Source organism: Pyrgilauda ruficollis, unplaced genomic scaffold (assembly GCF_017590135.1).
Source record: "Pyrgilauda ruficollis isolate IOZ18807 unplaced genomic scaffold, ASM1759013v1 scaffold59, whole genome shotgun sequence".
Lineage (NCBI taxonomy): Eukaryota > Metazoa > Chordata > Aves > Passeriformes > Passeridae > Pyrgilauda > Pyrgilauda ruficollis.
In genome coordinates, this window is record NW_024527599.1 from 5,288,782 (window position 1) to 5,308,478 (window position 19,697).

The 19,697-nt window shown below is 45.5% G+C and overlaps 2 protein-coding genes across 2 annotated transcripts; one reads left to right on the forward strand and one right to left on the reverse strand.

The window, feature by feature from the left end:
- Positions 1–1,678: 1,678 nt before the first annotated feature.
- On the reverse strand, positions 1,679–13,323 carry VKORC1L1 (vitamin K epoxide reductase complex subunit 1 like 1). The gene is made up of 3 exons (XM_041482598.1): positions 13,102–13,323; positions 3,222–3,331; positions 1,679–2,573 (listed from the first exon to the last, which is right to left on the reverse strand). The coding sequence occupies exons 1-3, from the start codon at positions 13,293–13,295 to the stop codon at positions 2,347–2,349; spliced, it is 531 nt and encodes a 176-aa protein (XP_041338532.1). The 5' UTR covers positions 13,296–13,323; the 3' UTR covers positions 1,679–2,346.
- Positions 13,324–16,251: 2,928 nt separating this feature from the next.
- Positions 16,252–18,535, forward strand: CHCHD2 (coiled-coil-helix-coiled-coil-helix domain containing 2). The gene is made up of 4 exons (XM_041482575.1): positions 16,252–16,438; positions 17,012–17,258; positions 17,828–17,975; positions 18,468–18,535. Exons 1-4 carry the CDS (start codon positions 16,389–16,391, stop codon positions 18,476–18,478), a joined length of 456 nt encoding a protein of 151 aa, XP_041338509.1. The 5' UTR covers positions 16,252–16,388; the 3' UTR covers positions 18,479–18,535.
- The last annotated feature ends 1,162 nt before the right edge of the window (positions 18,536–19,697 follow it).

The following is a 19,697-nucleotide window of genomic DNA, read 5'->3' on the forward strand; positions in this document are numbered from 1 at the left end:
GATGGGGCTTTTTTTCCTCTTTTTTTTCACAGAAATTGGACCAAGTACTCATGGATTAGACTTGTCTCCATGGCTGCTGGCTCTGAGATAGGAGCAGCTTTGAGGCAGCACATGTTCACCTCTTCCTTGGATGAAAAAAAACATGCCTTTAGTGTAGATCACAGGAATGCATCAAAACAAAATCTATACAACACATTAAACACTGCTACTGCCTCAGGGCTTGGGAGGGAACAAAGCCAAGCCTTGAGGGACCAATTCAACATCACTCATTCCCCTTAATATCAAAGTGGAAGGCATTTGAGAGACAGAACTAAACATCAAGACAAGCTTTAACTATACTCTGGTCAATACAAAACTCATTTAATGGATTGTTGGCTAAACTGTCAGACGAGGGACAAGTCATTTAGTGTTACATGCAACAGATGTTACTCACACCACACAACTCTGTACAGAAAAGCAGTTTCCACCTCTACCCTTGCTATAAACCTGAATGACTTCAGTAGTAATTTAAATATTAATTTTATGAATTCGATCTCCAGCCTTGTTTTGCTCTATGGAAACACTGCTCGTTTCACAGTCAAGTTTATCCTTAGTGTTTAAAATTCACTTACAAAGGAAGTGTCTCTCTGACATTCATGCTTGAGAATGAAAATGCTAAAAGTTAAATTAGTTCTTTAAATAAATGGGTATGCAGTTGGAATTCTTCATATTTCGAACTGACAAGGGCAAAAAGCAGCACAGCACCAATTATAGAAAGTAGCTGAACCCACACATTTTGGTGTCACACAGTCTGAAACACAAATATTTCACTTTTCCAAATCACATCAAGCTTTTAAATTAAACTGAAAACAATACTGCTACCACTTCTCAGTCTAAAAACTAAAACCAGATCTCTTAATACTCTTCTATCCCCAGCAAGTTTGCTGGGAATTTTGTTTGTTCATTTTTAAAGCAAGGACACTTCTGCCTGCCAAGTTCAACACAAAGTATTTGGTTTAAGATTTGAAGACAGAAGGCACTTTTAACATTCAGCCTTAGAATACTGAGTGCAGAAACAACATGTACAATTTTGTTCCTTTGTTTAAATCTGCAGTTTAATATTTTTTTTTCCCCAATTAGTTCTTAGAAAGAGCAATGATAGCACTATATCACATTTCATTTTCAGGAGCACATTGACTTATTTATCCCATTAAACAGGTTGCCCTTCCAAGAGATCTTCTGTGTGTGTGTGTCAGGCCTAAAGTTCATTTCCCAATATAGCACAAACCAAAGATCCTGACCAAGATCAATTAAGGAACTGCTTTTTCAGTGCACTGCTTGGTTATCCTGCTCACTCAGTGGTTTCCACTGCAAATTGCAATTCTATACTGCAGCATTCACAGAACATCAAACATTAGTAACACTGGCTGGCTGAGCACAGCTTCAAATGGAACAGCTCTGCTTGGAAATGAGTCCTTTCAAAGAACACTTCATCCAACCCCCAATCTGCAAATCAGCTTTTCATTGACCACATGAAGCTATTTTTGTTCTGTACAGAAATTAATGAGGTTGTCGTTTAATCAACATACTTCAGGTTTCAGCTTTAATTCCATTTTTGTTACTGGAGACAAAAAAAAAAAAAAAAAAAAAAAAAAAAAAAAAAAAAAAAAAAAAAAACAACCCCCAACAATTTGCATCATTCTTGTGAAATCACAACAGTGAGAGCAGCAGCTCCATGTTCTTTGGAGGTCACTTCTTCCATCGTGTCAGTCGACTCTGAGCTGAACCCTCTGACAGCTCCTAACCAAACCCATGGGACAGTGAGTTCTCCAGGGATGAAACCAAGAGTTCTAATTTTATTTACAGTATAAGTCCTAGTCAAATCTAAGTCCATCAGCTAAAAAAAAAAAAAAGGGAAAAAAAAAGAAAAAAAGAAAAAAATACACTTACTGTAAACATGGCAATATTAAATATGGTGATGCTAGTCTAGAATATTTCATGTCATGATCACATCTTGTTATACCTGAATTTATATACAGGATATTTTATAGCAAGTGTTACCCACTTCACAAGTGGAGGGGAAGAGAGAGAGTCTAGGTTTTGCTGTGGCTAAAACTCCTTCCAAGTAAAGTTAAAGCTTGTCTTTGATTGTTATAGAGCTTTCTTTCAGAACCGCATTGAAACTGAAGATTAGCACAGAGAAATTATCTGGGGCCCCTTGAAATTTAGAATTCAAAATTTCCATTATGATTCTTGTGGGGGAAAGGGGGGCAAAAAGTGTCTGATATGGAGAATAAAAAAATTACTGCAAAATAAACTTAATGGAAGTTGGGTCTTCAGACTGTCAGTCAAAAGTTCCAGCAGGGGTTATTCCTGTTTGGGTTGGAGTTGCCTCTTCCAGGCCTCGTTCAAATAAACTAGTCGTTTGTAGTTGATGATAAAGAGAATGAAGTTCAGCAAATATGTGAGCACGCAGACAATGCAAAATTCCTTCAGCACGAAGTACAGAATGTATGCCAAATACAGGGACCCTACTACAGACACTATGGAGGATGTCATGAGGATTAGAGCTGCTACTGCACTTGCTGTCATACCTGCAACAAGAGAGACAAAGTTACTCACCCCTCTCCACACAGAGCAAAACTGAATTCAAACTCAGCCACTCAGCAACAGTTACACAAAATTCTGGTTAAAATACCACCTGGGTATTTGGAGAGGAGTAGCTAAGGCTCTGTCTGTGATATGGAGTGTGTGTAGGATTAACCATCCTCATATTCTTGAGTTATAGGAAAATTTGTGGTCAAGTTATTTCTGTCAGGATTAACAGCTTTGTAGCAAACCACAGAGTTAACAAGAAATATACAAAATTATATTTCATGCACTTTTTTGCCTGCTCTCTCCATTACTCCTCCAAAACTTGCCCATTCCATTTTTATTCCCTCTCTTTCCACCATGCAATCCAATGCCAAATATACTGGAGTGAAAATACCAGCACAGAAACTGTCTTCACACTTGGATTATTAATAGCATATCAGGAGAAAATGCAATTACTCTTGTTATCAGTTGGGTTTTTAAGCCCTTTGGACAGATGTATCATTAGAGTGCTGCTAAAAAAACCCCAAGATATAAAAATCAGAAGCATTTATCTGGTTTGCTGCAGATTGTGCAATGGATTTTGCTGCCCTCCTTCATCCCCACAGCCCTGCTTTACACTTGAGGCTCTGAACTGAATGAATACTTACCAAGTAGCATTTGTAGTATATAAAACACCAGGCCAAAAACACTGTTTGACTGATTTATTGCACTGTCCTTTCCAAAGATGGAACCCAAGAGACCGAATCCTCGACCCCATCTGTAAAACAGGGAAATTAATTAACTCTTGTTTGGCCACCTCCTGCTTTCCAGCAGCATTTCCAGTTCAGGGCTGTTGGGGAAAGAAAAGGACACATATTCTGACATGACTGGAAAACCAAGCAGCAACAGGGGGAGCACTGGGCACAGCTTTATCCCACACCTTGCTGATTAAAGTTGTTTGACACACCAGGAACTGCTAAGTTCACCCAGCTGGAACTTCCCTGAACACCAGCTCTGCTTCCCAGGGCTGGAATTTGGAGCTGTTTTGTCACAGGAACACTTCCTTCCCCCAGTGACAGCTTTAGCAGCTCTCTGCACCACAGTCAGTCAGACAGAAGGTCACCACAAAGCTGAGGCAAGGATTTGTTCCACTCACTTGTGTGCATCAGAGCAGGAGAACCAGGGCATAAATCTGTACCTCAGCTGCTCCTCAAACAGCTCAGGAGGAACCCAAATCTGTCAAGCACGCGAGCTGAGGATGGCACCATCACAAGATCCCCAGCCCTTGTTTGCTGGAGCTCTTGCAGTGTGACACTTTGAACCAACACCTGAAATCCCTACAAAGTGACTTTCAACTTTCCAGTGATAAGGCAGAAAGCAGCACAAGCCCTACAAAACTGCTGCTGCAAAAGGAGGAGGAAAGATTAAATTAGCAATTGTGTTTGTGCCAGAAACCATTAATTCCATGCCCTAAGGCAGATCATGCCATTATTTGTAAAAGCAAAGTGAGAACCCTATTTATTAGTGTCACTTGAAAATATGAAGTTATTTTGCTCCTCCAAGGTAATTTAACTCACAAAAGCACACTGGGATATCTGCCAGCAGATTTTTGGAGCATCAAGCCAAGCAAACAAATGTAAGGTTTGCTTCACATTAGCAGCTTAACTGAGCAAGGTGAAAAAGTGCCAATCCTCATCCTGCTGCAGCAGGAAACCCCAAGCAAAGTGAAGTTTTCAGGAAGTTTCCTGTCCTCGAGGCAATGGCCCTGCTGAACCAAGCCACAGCTCAGGTGTGTCCCTGCACAAGGCAGGAATGGTGCTGATGTCACTCACCTGGGACCTGCCACCACCACATCACAGCAGTTTTCTCACAGAAAGAGGCACCACAATGAGGACAATTTCATATCATCTCCAAAACACTCGGTAGTCTCACAGCCATCTGTGCAAAACTCATTATTTTAATTGCAGACTAAGTTTGAATTTACTATTAATAATCTTATCCTCTTCTCCCCAAGAAACCCAGCAGGTCACAATTCTTAGAAAGCAGATTTACTGTATAAACAGTTAAAAATTAAACATATTTTCAGCTAGTTTGGTCTCAAATCTTTTAAAACTGAAACTTTTGTGCCAATAATAAGCTTCAAGGCAGCACACACAATGCTCTTCCAGGGGACAGAGCCTCAGCACCCCAGAGCTGCCAGGAAAAGCAGGGCAGAACTGCCTGCCTCTCTGCTCTCACCCCAGGGCAGCTCTGGGGCTATGGAAGTTACAAAGAATTACAAAGAATCTCAGTGATGGTGAGATTTCCTCCCACAGTTCAAATGTTACCTGGATTTTAAGTGAGAACTGTTAATTTTTTAGCCTTCCTTTGATAAGATGGTCACAGCACATGTAACAATTGTCTTGTGTTGTCCAAATTCCAAAGGCTGTATTAAAGAGCCACACAAGTACATTAAAGAATTTATCATTTTTACATGGAATAGTTTATATTTATTTTCCTGTATTATTACATTTATAGGTGCTTCAGCCTGCCATCCACAGGTTCAGTGTATTGTTCTGGTGTCCAAGTGAGAATTTATGGCAGGCTGACATTAGAATGATTTGAACACACTCAGGTTTTCCTGCACAACCCAAAGTGGGCAAAGGTTCAGCATCAGCCTAACTCCAACCAAATGCAGGATGCTGAATCCAGCCCTACCTGAGTGCTCTCACTTCTGATGTTCATCACATCCTGTGATGTCTGAGAGCAAACTCGAGCTTAAAATATCAGAAATGGCACTTTACAAAACCTGACCCTGCAGCTGTTCTGCAAGAGAATAATAAAATGTTGCCAGAGGAAGGATAATGAGTTCCAGCCCTTCCCAGGAGTCAGAGTCCTGGAGTGATCTGTGCAGAGCTGCAAGGTCAGAGCACAGGGAAAGCTTTTTCCACATGCAGGAGTTCATTAAGTGTCTTGTTGGCCTTGTAGCAGCTTTGAGGACATCAAGTATTACATTTCAGCCCATGGAGTCCAGGTCTAATCTCACATCTTATTCCACACACTTGGAGACAGCTAAGCAGCCTGGGGTTTAGCACAGAACACTTTTCCCAGCCTTATAAGGTTTGGAGTGGGAGCAAGTGTTCTGCAGCAAACTGAAAAGCAAAGTATTTAGACTTAATATATTTACTTTGCATACTCCCATTTCCCTGCTGAAAAGTCTAAATTGTCTCCTAATTTTATTAATGTTGTAAAACTCACAATGAACCAGGAACTTCTGCCAGCAAGTGAAGGAAGGATAAAAACGGAGTAGCGTTCATTTTCACACCAGACTCAGGTGTGAATTGCCTGATTAATGATAACTTTCAAAGTCTAAAAAAATATGGCAAACAAATAGCAAGAAGAAAGTCCTAATAGCAAGATAAGCTGCAAAAAATAAACTTGGAAGTATTTAATGTAACCTGCACTTTACAAAAAAAGGTCATTTAGAAGAAGTGTTTTCATTTGCATTTTTTTTTTTTTTTTTTATATACAGAATGCTAAACAAAATGACCTGCAGGACATACAGAGCTGCTTGCAGAGCAAGGTAAAAGCAGAGCCTGATTTCTGCAAGCTTTTCCTGGCTCTGCCTGGTGGCTCCATCCCTGAGGAGCAGGAGCTCCGTGCTCAGATCCAGGTCGCTGTCACCCGAGGTGACTCAGAGCACTCTGACACACACAGGTGCCAAACCCACTTTCACCACACCCGAGTTTCACTGTTATTAAAATCAAAAGCAATCTGAGCTAATTACAAGGAACAAACCTTTAAGACATCTTTGTAACTCAGTTTCCCTCTCTATCTGCATGTACCACTCTGAATGTTCTCCAAAATGTTAAACAGTGTTTCAAGAAATCAAAAATGAATCCTTTCCCAACATCTACAACTGAACACTGCAGTGACTTTCAGTCCAATGTTCACTGTCTTTTATCAAAAGGAGGTTTTAAAAGTTATTATCCACCCTCTAAACAATGCCCCTTTTGGTTTGAGGTACTTCACAAAGCTCAGCAATGTTGCATTTTCAGAAGTTTAAAGCAGTATTTGTCTGCAATTGTTACTTCTTAACAGGAAGACAAAAAGAACTGAGGTCACTGTGCTCCACAAGTGATGTACCTCCAATAAAATCTTACACTTTTACATCACTAAAATAATTTCAATCTCTTTTGCACAATTATGAACATCCTCTATGTTCCAGAACAGAATATTAGGGGACCCACTTGAAACATTTTAGCATAATTTAGCAGAGAAAATGCTAAAAGGGAACACAAAAACCTCTTTTAGTCCACCAGCATCTCCAACATTGTAGAGGACAAGCAAACAACCTTCCAGTTTAACAAGTCACAAGCTCTGAGTTGCCAGCACTGGCTCCAAAAGCAGCGGAATTCCAAGCCTGCCAAACCCACCAAGTCAAACAAACCAACAAGAAAATGTTTATTTAGCCAGCAGCTGGATCAGTGTTCCCTGCAGCCCCTGTAAGAAATGCTGGAGTGTTTCTGTAGCCAAGCCCCAGCTCTGACAGTTGCCTGCAGATGTTTTGAACAGTTTTGTCAAAGATCATGCCCCAAGAATGATCTTTCCTTGGCCTCCACTGTCCTTAAGGATCAGAAACTGGGGGTTCACCTGCACCAGCACTTGGCAGCCTCCCCTGAGGCCTTCCTGGATGTCCCAGGTGCTTTCTGAGCACTGACCTCAAAACCACCCCTGGTGATGAGCAGAATCACATCCCCTGCCTTTCACCTGGCAACCCCCTTGGTTTTTATGCCCAGAACTGAAGTAACCCCTGTATTTCCATTCTAACATGGAAAGAACCACACTGGCTCAGGGCAGGTCCAGCATGCCTTGAAAAAAGGACAATTCCCAGCTCTCATCCCAGTGTCCTCAGGGACTGCTTGGAAATGCAATCAAATCCTCCAGGGGACCAGATTATTCACAGGCTTGTCTGATCCCCAATCTCTGCATTTGTGCAGCAGCAGTTGCCAACAGAATTCTCTCTCAGTTGTTGGATTTGGTGCAAAAGGACAAACAATAACAAAGATTCTGGACTCAAGCTGCAAGGAAAGAACTCAAATTTGGGTGGTTTTTGGGTAGTAGTAGTTATTTAAGCAGTAGTTATTTCCTCTCATTTCAGGATTATTTACCATCCCATGATCATTATTTTGTTATCAACAGCAAGCACCCCTTACCACTTTGTAACCTAGAGGAAACAATAAATCTAATTTTATCAAAAACAAAAAATAAAAAAGGCTACACTTGATAAGTGAGGTGCACATTTCCTTAAGCAACATTGGACTTCTGAGATAATTTCTGGTCCAGAGTGAAAGTTCTCAGACAGCAGAGCTCACCCCCTGCCTTCAGTAAAAAGCTCATATAAAGGTCAAAGGATCTGGAGCATGTTAAGAAACTTTGGTTGCAACTTCTTTCCAGCTTCACCAGAGGATTTTAGATTAAATCTAATTCACGGCTTCAAGGCCACTCTTAACAGTTTTAATAAATTAAGTAAAAGCCTTCAATTAGAAGCCACAAAAAAGAAGATTAAAAATTCCCATTTGTAAACTTGCCAGGAGTGCTCAAAAATGTTGATACACTTAATTTCATGTTTAAATCTATTAGCAGCATTTAGCATAACCAAATGAGGTTTTCTTCTATATATCCTCCAGCTCTGCTTCAGATAGAGTCTGTAACAACTCTCAGTGTCTAGATCAGCAAAATATTAAGCAGACAGAGGATAATTATTTTATAGCAGCCTTTACAGAAGCACTGGCTATTTAAAATACAAGCCAACAGGACTGACTCCTTCTATTCCTTCCTTAATAATATTTTCTATTAAGCTACCATAAATGGAGCCCAAATCTGAATTATAAGCACTTTGTTAAATCTACTTTGCACCAGGCAAAATAATTCCTAGCCCTATTACAAATTCCAGCCAAGCTGGAAATCATATATTTATGAAAAGCAAAAATTAACATGTTTGTGTGAGCACTGTAAGGATGGAAAATAAAAGATTCTCACAGCAGGGGCACTGCTGTGTTTTATAAAAGATGTGCCTCAGTCAATAAGTGTTGTATCAGTATTAAACCATCAATTTTATACTAGAAAGATAAAATTAATAAAATTTAAAAAAAAAAAACCAAACAAAAAAACCAAAAAAACAAACAACAAAATACTTGAGTTATCAGCTTCTTCAGCTTTAAGAGCAACTTTAAAACTCCAAGCTGGTTTCTACCAGCATTCCTGGAACACCTCCCCTCTCCAGCCCACGGAATCAGCTCTGGATCCTCCCAGCTCACACCCTCTGCTCCCCCTGTGCCAGTCCTGAGCCCTCTGCACAGTGCCAGCCCAGCTGGGGACAAGGGACAGAGAACCTTGGCTCCCAGGGCAGGGTTTCCCTTCAGCCCAGGAATGACTCTGGGTTTCCCTCCCCTCCCCTGTGGCACTGAATTTGGCTCCTCCAATTTCTCCCTGCCCAAATCCAAACCAGAGATTTTCCAAGCTCCCCTTAGACAGCAAACACACTCAATCCAGAATCCCTTTTTCATCTCCTAGCACCTTACAGCAGTCACTAACACTAGCAGCTGAAAGCCTCAAACATAACCGGATATCTGCTTGCAGGTACAGCAATGAAAAGAACTCCTGGGATATCAGGAATTTATTATTCTAAATATGAATAACTGCCACATAATGTTCTTTACTTGGAATTAAGCAAACTTGACAGACCAGAAGTTTACAGGAACTGCCTCACAACAGAACCTGTTTAAGCATCACCTTAGGGAGGTCTGGGAAGTCTTCTCCATGTCCCATTTCCTTGGACAATGGGGTTGTTCTTGTCACTTTGATCCCTGTAAAGATGCACCAGAACAGTTCTAGCAAGGTGTGCTCTGCTGAGAAACCAGCACGGGGCAGTTTCACCTGCAGTTCTTAGAGCAACTCACACCCACTCTGCAGAGGAACAGCTCTGCACCAGCACAAACAACCAAAGAGAACACACCGGGTGTAAATTCAGTGTTTAAAGTGACTGATGAATGTGAGCAGAACCACACAATAACACTACAGCTGCACAGGCCACCCTGTCAGACCTGCCCACAACACACCCCACATCTAACAGGCATTTTCAGGAACTACCAGGTGAATATTTTGGTGCATCCACAGAAAACATAAGGTGGATGTGCAGCTTTTATAGAGGAAAGTGTCCCCACCCATGGCAGGGGCTGGGACAAGATGACCTTGAAGGTCCCTTCCAGCCCAAACCATTCTGTCACACCAGACTTTTCCACAGCTTTTCAAAGTGCCTCAAACACGACACCAATCCAAGACTTTGCCCACGAACAGAACAGGGAATTCCTAGAATACCAATGACAGCCAGGTTCCCAAAATGCCATTTTGACTCTAGAACTCCTTCAGCAATCAGGCAAAGATCAATATTGACTATTGCCAAACCCCTTCACTGACGCAGCCGCAAATATTGCTAAAGATACACAGGTGCCCTTTGCTCGTTTGTGCTGCTGTCTTGAGGCTCTCCTGCAGCACTCATCGATGCATGCCAGGCTGCTAAAGTCATTCTAAGCCACTAATTTATCCTCCAGCAATCTCCAATTCATCAAGACAGAAAGGAAAAAAGTACTAGAAGATCCCAAAATCTCTCAGGGCATGGAAAAGGCCAAAGCCAAAGGCTCTGGGTCTCTGCATTAGCACTTAAAGGTCACATTTTATTTCGAGCTGTAGCATGACCTGTATGACTTGAAATGTGTTTTATCACTTTAATTCCCACTGTGAAAATACAGCAAGACCAAAAGTATTTTTCAGTCCAAAACTATTAGCCAGTTTATAAAGTAGCCAATTTATAAACCAGCCAGCTTATTTATAAATAAAGCCATTCTTGACAATTATTCTCAACTATCAGACAGCAATTAATTTAAAATAAATACAGCAATTGCCATGGATGTGAGGTATTGCCCTAATACTTGCCATTATCAGCCACTCCTTAGCAAATTTTATTTTTAAACTATTTCATGAACTTTCCCCTTGATAAAAATTTGAAATATGCTGACCATTCATGTTTTGGGTAAGGGATACTGGGAAGGGATCTCTCCAACATAACCCTCTGCATGAGTCAGGCTCTGATAGGAGATTTTCTGTGCTCCTCCCTCTGCATGCTGGCAGTCTTTACATTTCTGTTCTTGCTGTTGTGCCAGTGCCAGATCTGGCTTAAATGCAAGACTTGGAAATACCAACAGCTGGTGAAAAAAACTCCACCCAAAATACCAGAAAGTCAGCTCAGGAAGGAATAAACTAATTTATTCTAATTATTCTATGCATTTCAAATGAATCCTAACAGCATTAAGTGCTTTTTAAAGTTCAGCCCACTCTTGGAGTCAAAGCTCAAGATGTGAAGATTGCAACATTCCAAATTCCATCAGCAAATCCAGTTTAAATGAAAAGTCACATAACCCAAGGACCCATCTAAAATCCAAAGTAGAAACAGAAGTTTCTCACCCAGTTAACTCTGCAGAGTTAACTCTAATAATTAGCTAATCAATAATTTCTGACTGTCAGTGTAACAGCTCAATGAGAAATGTGACAGTTAAATCTGAATTACCTGTGAAAAAGCTGGAACACAAAATTGAAACTTTACAACCCCAGTGAAATCTAAAGTGTGGTTAAAAGTTCCTTTTAGAAATGAAGTTCCTGAGAAACTTTTGGTGATGTGGGAACAAGGAACACTCAGCTGGAGAAAGTGAGAGAACAATGGATGGGGAGCTGTGGCAACGTGGAAAATAAGATTAATTTCTTTCCAACTTTAATGCCTTGCCCTCCTGTCTCACTTTTAAAGCAGAACTCCCCCTCTGTGTCCTGCACAGCCTGGAAAGCAAATTCTTCTCCAAATATGGTTGGAGTGAACAGAACTTGCACGTTTCTTTTCCACAAACTCCTTTCACCACCTGCTCCAACGATCACGAGCTCTCCTGGCATTTGCAGTGCTTCACTCCAGGCATGGTTCTCCTAGCAACTGCTGGGAGATCTGAGAGCATTTTATCCCTAACTCCTCACATTATCCTCCAGAATTCCTCCAGCAAAGGATTCCCAGGTCTTACTCAACGTGTCAGCTGCAGCATTGCTAATGAACACTGTAATTACCGAGCTTGATTCCATAATTAGAAATAATTCCAATTATATCTTTAGGTAATTTCCTGCTCCCAAGTATTCAGTAAACACGCATCAAAACTGTGACATCCAATTCCCTGTCACATCAGCAACAACAAAAAGCTGTTGGAGGACCAATTCCACACAAGAACAGGCTTCGACCTCTGTTATTCTCTTTTTACCCTGTATCTGTGATCAAAGTTAAATTCCTGACGAGACTCACATGGTTTCATCTCAGTAGCCTAAGCATGATTTAATTCATATTATTTGAATTTATCTGGTGAGTTTATTGACGTTTTCTCCTTAGTTAGAGTCAAACTTCTCATTTCAGGCCACTTTCCAAGCAGAGACATGAACAAGCACCTTCACAAATAAAGGTGACCTGAGGCAGACAGAAAAGCAGAGTTAAAGCCTTCACTCAACCACAATATCAGGTGACCAGAGATCCAGATTTCTGTCACACAATCTCACTTCTGTCACCACAGAAGAGGATTTAGGAAAAAGAGCTCCTTGGAGGTTTTGCCTCAAAAATTTCACAGCTTGACAGAGAATGAGAATACTCCCCCAAACTGGCTTGTTATGATGATACAGCAAGTACCTCTATAAAAACTGTGACAGCTTTTGCACAGGTTATACTGAGAGGGAAAAAAGGAAATCTCAAGTACTCATTGAGCTGAAGACACTAACACAATAACAACAAAATTCTCATTAAAATAAAGAGGAAGGATTTAATACACAGATTTGCTCAAGAACCAGATTTATACAATGACTCTCCTAACGGAAACAAGAGCCCTTGGCCTTTAGAAAACAACTGCTGTACTGGCTGGACATCTGCAAAATAAGTCAGGATTTGGACTGGGCTTGTGCTGCAGAGGCATCCAAGTCTCCCTTGAATGAAGCACTTCCTCTGGATCACCAAAGCATCTCCCGTGCTGCCAGGAGATGTCCCAATGAAAACGCAATACAGATACTGCAATTAAAGCTAACAAAGCCAACCACCCGCAATCGCACTTGTTTATGTTGTCCTTAACCACTGCTCACAGCTACAGCACTCCTCTCTCCCGAGCTTTTACCACTAAAACGCCTGTCACTCCACCTAATTGCCACTGATTACAACACAGCAATTGCGGGTGCCTCACCCTCCAGCCGCAGCGATCCCGAAAATCCCCGTTCCCACAGCGGCCCTCCCGCCGCGGGGCTGCCCCACACCGGGAGCGCTGCCCCCGGCCCCGGCCCCTCCGTGCCCCCGCCCGGCCCGCAGCCCCTCCGAGCACCGGCCCGGCCCCTAGCACCCCCCGAGGGACGGGAGGCAGCACTCCGGGACCCGTCCCCACCGCTCCCGCAGCCCTCAGCCCCTTCCCCCCGCGGGGGCGGCGGCGGGTCCCACCCGCGCCTCACCTGGAGGTGATGGCGGCGGAGCAGCGCACCCGCTCGCTGAGGTCGCACAGGGCCTGGTAGTGGCTGTCGCGGCCCTTCTCGCGCTCCAGGTGGCAGGCGTACAGGGACAGCAGGATGCCGGCGGCGCACACCGCGGACCGCGCCACCCGCTCCCAGCGCGGCACCGACACCCGCAGCAGGACGGGCGCCGCCATCTTGGCCCCGTCCCTCCGCCTCAGCCCGCGACGCGCGCCCAGCGCCGCCCCGCCCCGCGCACGCGCGCGCTCCTCATTGGCCGGCCGCGCACGCGCGCGCGCCACTCATTGGCTGGCCGGGCGGGCTCGCCACAACCCCCTCCCTCTCCTCCCCGCGCTGGCCCCACCCCTCGCCGCTCGCGCCGGACGTGGCGCCTCGCGACGACGTCACGTCAGGCCTGGGCGGGGGTGGGGGGGGCGTGGCATAGCGCCCCCTGGCGGCCGCCGGGAGCCCCGGCTGAGTCCCCTCACGCCGCTGCCCCCCCCGGCCTGAATCCAGCGAGAAAACTGGGCTTTTCCAGCAGGAAAATGGGCATTTACAAGAGGAAAATGGGCTTTTCCAGGAGGAAAATGGGCTTTTCCAGGAGGAAAATGGGCATTTCCACAAGGAAAATGGACTTTTTTAGGAGGAAAATGGGCTTTTCAGGAGGAAAATGAGCATTTCCAAAAGGAAAATGGGCGTTTTCAGCAGGAAAATGGGATTTTCCAGCAGGCAAACAGGCATTTTCAGCAGGAAAATGAGCTTTCCCTCACATTTTTTCCCTCCTATCTGGGATGCGGGGGCACCAGGCAGTTCCTAAGAACACAAAAAGGTCTCCCCGGCTGAGCTGACGCTCAGGGATGATTGTCCCCTCACGGAGCTGAGGTGATGTGAGCCTCAGCCCCGCTCTCCAGGGCTTTCTCTGTGACTTTGGGCAGAATGTGCCAAACTCGGGCATCCCGCACAGAGCCCGGTGTGCAGAGGGCCTGTTACGCTCCCAGACTCACCACGAGGGTGTCTGGGATGTGTAATTCGGACAGACGACAGAAGAAATCTATGAAAAGTTTGATTTTCACACCGCAGCCTCGTGCTCCACTTGGCTCGGGAGCAGCGGCTGGATTCCCCAGGGCTCGCTCAGCCTTGAGCAATGGGATTTCATCACTTATTTCCCAGATCTGGGATCCCATTCTGCCACACTGGGTCACAGTCAGACAGAAACAACCCAAAATCAGGGTTGGATCTTGTTTCTTTCACACCTTTCTATCAAAAGCAGCATCAACACCTGTCTGGTTGTTAAAGAACCATTTAATCCCTGTGGTGCACCCACATCAAAGTCATGGCAGCTGAAAATAAACAATTTTTGCTCGCTGGGAACACCACAACCACCATTATTGCTGGTTTTTTTGGGATGGCCACCAGCTCCTGGTTCTTGTGCCTTTCTCCAAATCCTTGTGCGCTGTGGGCATCAGCAGATGTGAGGGTGAGCCGGTACAAAAGGGAGATCTGGAGTTTTCCCAAGGAAAGCAGGAGGACAAAGCACAATGGCAGCATTCATCCTGCCTGCAGTGCCATCCTGCCCTCATTGTTCTGCAAAACAAAACAAATCCAAGAGGGACGCCGTCACAAAATGACTTCAAGCGTCAAGAATCGTTCTGCCAGAAAAAAAAAAAAAAATTGAAAACTATTAATTAAAAAGCATTGAGAAAACCACTCATTAAGAAATGAGTTCCTTGAACTCTAGAAAAGCAAAATTATTGCTCAATTATTGCTCTCAGAGATGGAAAGAGGCCAAGAGCCAGGGAGAAGAAGCTGTCCTGCAGCAACACCAGAGGTCTGAGCTTCTGCAGATGTCCCTGTTCTGAACATGGTTTATCGTTTATATTTATATCCAGATAATTCTCCTGTCAGCAGCTGCTTTTCTGAGCTGTGCTCCTGCTCTATAAACTCACAATGTTAGCACTTCTTTCATCTGGCAACAGTTACATCCCCTGATGTAAAAGATGTTAAAATGTCTGGTCTTTCACCTCTTTTTAAGTGAAGGAACTGCCAACAAGCAATTTTATTTATCTTGAATTATCATCACTGTTGACTGTGGTATCCCTTATCATAGCTGCTGTGTGTAGAAACAGCTTCATTAATACAATAATTAATAAATTAATTTTAAAAATTCATTTCTCCAAGTAGACAGTGTCTCTAAAGCAAGGAGACAGCACAAGGGCGGGGATGAGGAGGCAGGAGGGACCCTCGCTTCTTTTTTGGGATGAAAATCGCAGAATCACAGAATGGTTGGGGTTGAAGGGACTTCTGGAGATCATCCGAGGCAGGGTCACCTCCAGGTGGGGTTGGAATGTCTCCAGAGGGACACTGCAGGTTCGGAGCTCTGCCACCCCCAGCCTAAAGAAATTCTTTCTCGTGTTGAGGTGAAACTTGTTGTGTTTTACTTTATGGCTATTACTCCCCGTCCTGTTGCTGGGCATCACCAGAAAGAATCCAGGATCATCCTCTGGCACCCCTTGGAGATGTTTCTGTGGATTGATGGGATCTCCTCTTTGCTCCAGAAGAACCCATGATTCCATAGAAATAAAATCAAACTCTGCTGAAGGGCTGAATTCCGAGAGGTTTCTGGAGGCTCCCTTTCCACAGAGAACGATTCCCTGAAGGCTGGAACATTTCCCATGGCGATTTAGGTGTTTGTTGTGGCTGAAGGTGCCACGGGCGCAGGTTTATTGTGCTTTATGCGTTTATTGTGACCGATGGTCCCTCACAGATTTAGGAGTTTATTGTGGCTGAGGACCCTACAGGAGCGGATTTATCGCTATTTAGGTGTTTATTGTGGCTGAAAGTGCCACAAAAACGAGGGTTTAACACTAATTAGATGTTTATTATGACCGAGGATCCTACAAAGGCGGAAGTGTTTATTGTGACCGAGGATCCCGCACGCGCATATTTGTCACAATTTAGGCTGAAGGTCCGACAGACGCAGGTCTATCGCTATTTAAACGTTCATTATGACCAACGATCCCTCAGGCCCGGGTTTAACCGCAGCTTAGGTGTTTATTTATTTATTGCCACCGCCGCTCCCGCCGCCATCGCAGCAGCTCCCGCGCGGCGCCTCAGGCAGGATGAGGGGGCGTGGCCTCCGCTCAGCCCCGCCCCACGCGCGGCGTTCCGGAAGTGACGTAGAACGCGGTGACCTTCAGAGGCGGCGTGCGGGTGTCAGGCCAGGCCGTGCCGCTCGGGGCTTTCTCCGGTTCCCTCCGCGCCGCTCGGGGCTTCCTCCGCTTCCCGCCGCCATGCCCAGGGGCAGCCGCAGCCGCACGTCCCGCGTGCCGCCCCCCGCCAGGTGAGGGCGGCGGGGGCCGCTTCTCTTTCTCCCCTCTCCCCCGCGCAGGCCGCAGTGGCCTGGCCGCCATGGTGCGGGCGAGTGACGCACCGGGGTGGTGGCAGCGCCCGGCTGGTTTGAGCTGGGCTGGCTGTGGGTTAGCGGAGCGGGGTCGGGCGATTTGGGGGATGGAAGTGGGTCTGCTCGGCCGCAGGGCCTGGACACCAACACCGTGGTAATCAGCCGCTTTTGGGTCATACTCTGTTTTTCCCCAAAGCAGCTGTGTGAGCAGAAAGAAGCCTGTAACCCTGACCCTGTCTTGCATAAGACGCTTACCAGAACACCGAATTCATTCCTTCTGCGTGTAACGGGGGTGTGTGTAACCCCAGCGGGGGTGTGTGTAACCCCAGCGTGATCGCTGGGGCCTCCTGCGCAGCGCGGTGTGACACCGTGTGTCCCTTCCAGCTGGGCACATTCCGTGCCTCACAGCAGGAACGCTGGACTCCTGGCCCTGCAGCCATGCGGCCTCTGCCCGGCGTGGTTTGGGATCGTGATGATGATGATGAACTGATGTTTCTCTTTGTGTCCCTGCAGCCGGGCACCCCCGATGAGAGCCGCGTCTCCAGCACCGGCTCCTCGGGCCTCTGTCCCCGCAGCGGCTCCGCCTTCCGCCGTGGCGGCGCCGGCCCCGAAGCAGCCGGGGCTGATGGCCCAGATGGCCACAACCGCTGCCGGGGTGGCCGTGGGCTCGGCCGTGGGACACACCATCGGCCACGCCATCACCGGAGGATTTAGTGGAGGGGGCAGCTCCGAAGCTGCCAGGCCTGATGTCACTTACCAGGTGAGGGGAAGCATGGCTGGACACTGACTGATGGCAGCTCAGCTCCACGTGGGCTGAGGGAGTTGCTGGAGCCTTAAACACCACATGAGTCACAGCTGGAGTGCTTACAGTCTTTATATAATCTATATATATAAAACTGTATATAGTCTATAACTACAGACTGAATCTCCAAGGTAACTTGCCATGAGTCATCTTAAAAAGAGTTCAGAGGGATGCAGGAGGGATGTGTGGCAAGGTGTTGGTGTTATCTTCTACTGCATTCCTCTGATTCAGGCAGGACTTCCATGTTCCAGGTCTGATGTTGGGGAGATCTTTGCTCAGGTGCCATCCAGAGTTACCTGAATGTCTCAAAATCACTCAAGTTCTGTAACTTTAAAAACTGCTCTGAATGTGGCATTCTGCTGCTGGAAAATTGTTTTGTACTTTAGCCCTTCACTTGTTTTCCATTAAAAAAATGAAGATTTTGACTGAAATGCAGGGAAGAACCCATAGCAAGCAGTGTGGAGCTTGTTGGAAAGGCTTGTTTGGTTTTGTTGGAAAGGTCCTTATGGAGCCACTTGGTGTTTCAGGAGCCCCAGGCCGCTCAGGCTGCCCAGCAGCAGCAAGGTCCTTGCCAGTATGAGATTAAACAATTCCTGGAGTGTGCCCAGAAGCAGACTGACCTCAAGCTGTGTGAGGGCTTCAGTGAGGTGCTCAAGCAGTGCAGGATTTCCAATGGTAAGTACACAGTGCTGGCAGGCAGCTGTTAAATGGGATAATCAGTAAAAGAATCATGGGAATGATGTCCTGGGGGTTTGATCCAGCTGGGCAGTCATGAAGGTGCTCTGAAGTCAGGTAAAGCAGCTGCTGTTCTGTTGGGCTTCGTGCTTTGGTCCTGTGGGGTGGAGAGGGGGTAAATTCCTGATGCTTTGTGCTGGTGCATGGCTTAAAGATGACTGGAAAAGAGGCAGCAGCACATTTGGGGCATTAGCAGAGCTCTAAAGACAAAACCATCCTGTTCTGGGAGGAAGGAGGCAGCTGTGCAGCAGTGCTGATGTCTGCAGCTCAGCATATCCCAGCAAGTGCATGAGGGAAGGGGGAACACCCTGACAAATCTGTCCTGTGGCAAGGAAAGCACCTTCCATTCAGAGATCCAAAATTTACTGAGATACCTCCTTACCCTTCCATTCAGGGATCCAAAACTCACTGAGATAACTCTTTCCCTTTCAGGTTTGGCCTAAGCTTGTACAAGGAGGCAGCTGAAGATCATCTTGCAAGAACTGACCTATGAATGAAAACCAAAAAGCTTCAGTAATAAAGTTTAAAGCTGTCTGGTATCTTGTTAGTTCATACATTCACACTGTCATCTCTGTGGCTTGACTTCTGCCATAACTGCCTCTGATGTGATCCAACTTCACAGCCGCAATTTAATTTAGCACAAAATGGAAGAGTGAATAGTAAAGCAGAATGAGCTAACATGGGTTTTACTGGGTTTGCTGATTGTTGTGTTGAATGTATGTAATGTCTATAAATAAACTTCTCTCTCTAGAAGTACCTTGTGTTAGTTGAGTTTGAGTGCTGGAGTAAAGGGTGAGGTGAGAATTGATTTTGGCAGGGTGTTCTGCAGGTGTTTCTTTTTGTGCTGTAATAGGGCTGAACCGTGAGAGGATGATCCTGTGGCTTTTCCCTCCTGCCTGGCTCAGGCAAGTTACAAAGCCATGGCTGCTACATGAAAATAATTTATTTTAAAAGTATTTACTGATGCAAAGTGCAAACCCTCTTTTTCCCATCAGAGGGAGCAGCCACATCATGCCTTGCTCAAATCCTTGGGGCTGATAAAGTAAACACCCCCTGGTCATCACGGGAAAAGCCTGGATAAGCTGTGCTCCCACCAGGAACTGTGGTGGGGAATATCCCTGCTCTGAAAAGTGCAGTTCCTGTTAAAAATACTTTCCCTAGCATAACCTGTTTTCCCTGATGTGTTATGCCCATTCCTAAAGCATTTCACCTGCAGCTCCTGGAAGTGAAAAGATTAAATCAGTGTTCAGAAGGGAGAGGAGTCACCTCACACAGAGCGGGTGAGGACAGAACTGCCTGTCCTGGTGACAGGAGCAGCTTCGCCTCTGCTGATCAAACTCCCATCTCATTTCTGGGGAGTTTCACCGTCCGGTGAAACTGAAATAAAACCATTGGGTGGTTTGGGCCACTCTGACAAGAAGAAATGGCCTTAAGCTGATACAGGGGCAATTCGGTTAGATATGAGGGGAAAAAAAAAAAAAAATCCGTTTGGGTGGTCAGGCATTGGAATAGCTTCCCCAGAGAAGTTGTGGAGTCACCATCCCTGGAAGTGTCCAAGAGGCGCCCGGCCCTGGCGCTGGGTGCGGACAGAGCGGCTCGGTGCTCACGGTGGCAGTGCCGGCACCGCCTGCTCTTAAAGCTCCCTCCCGCCTTCCCGATTCC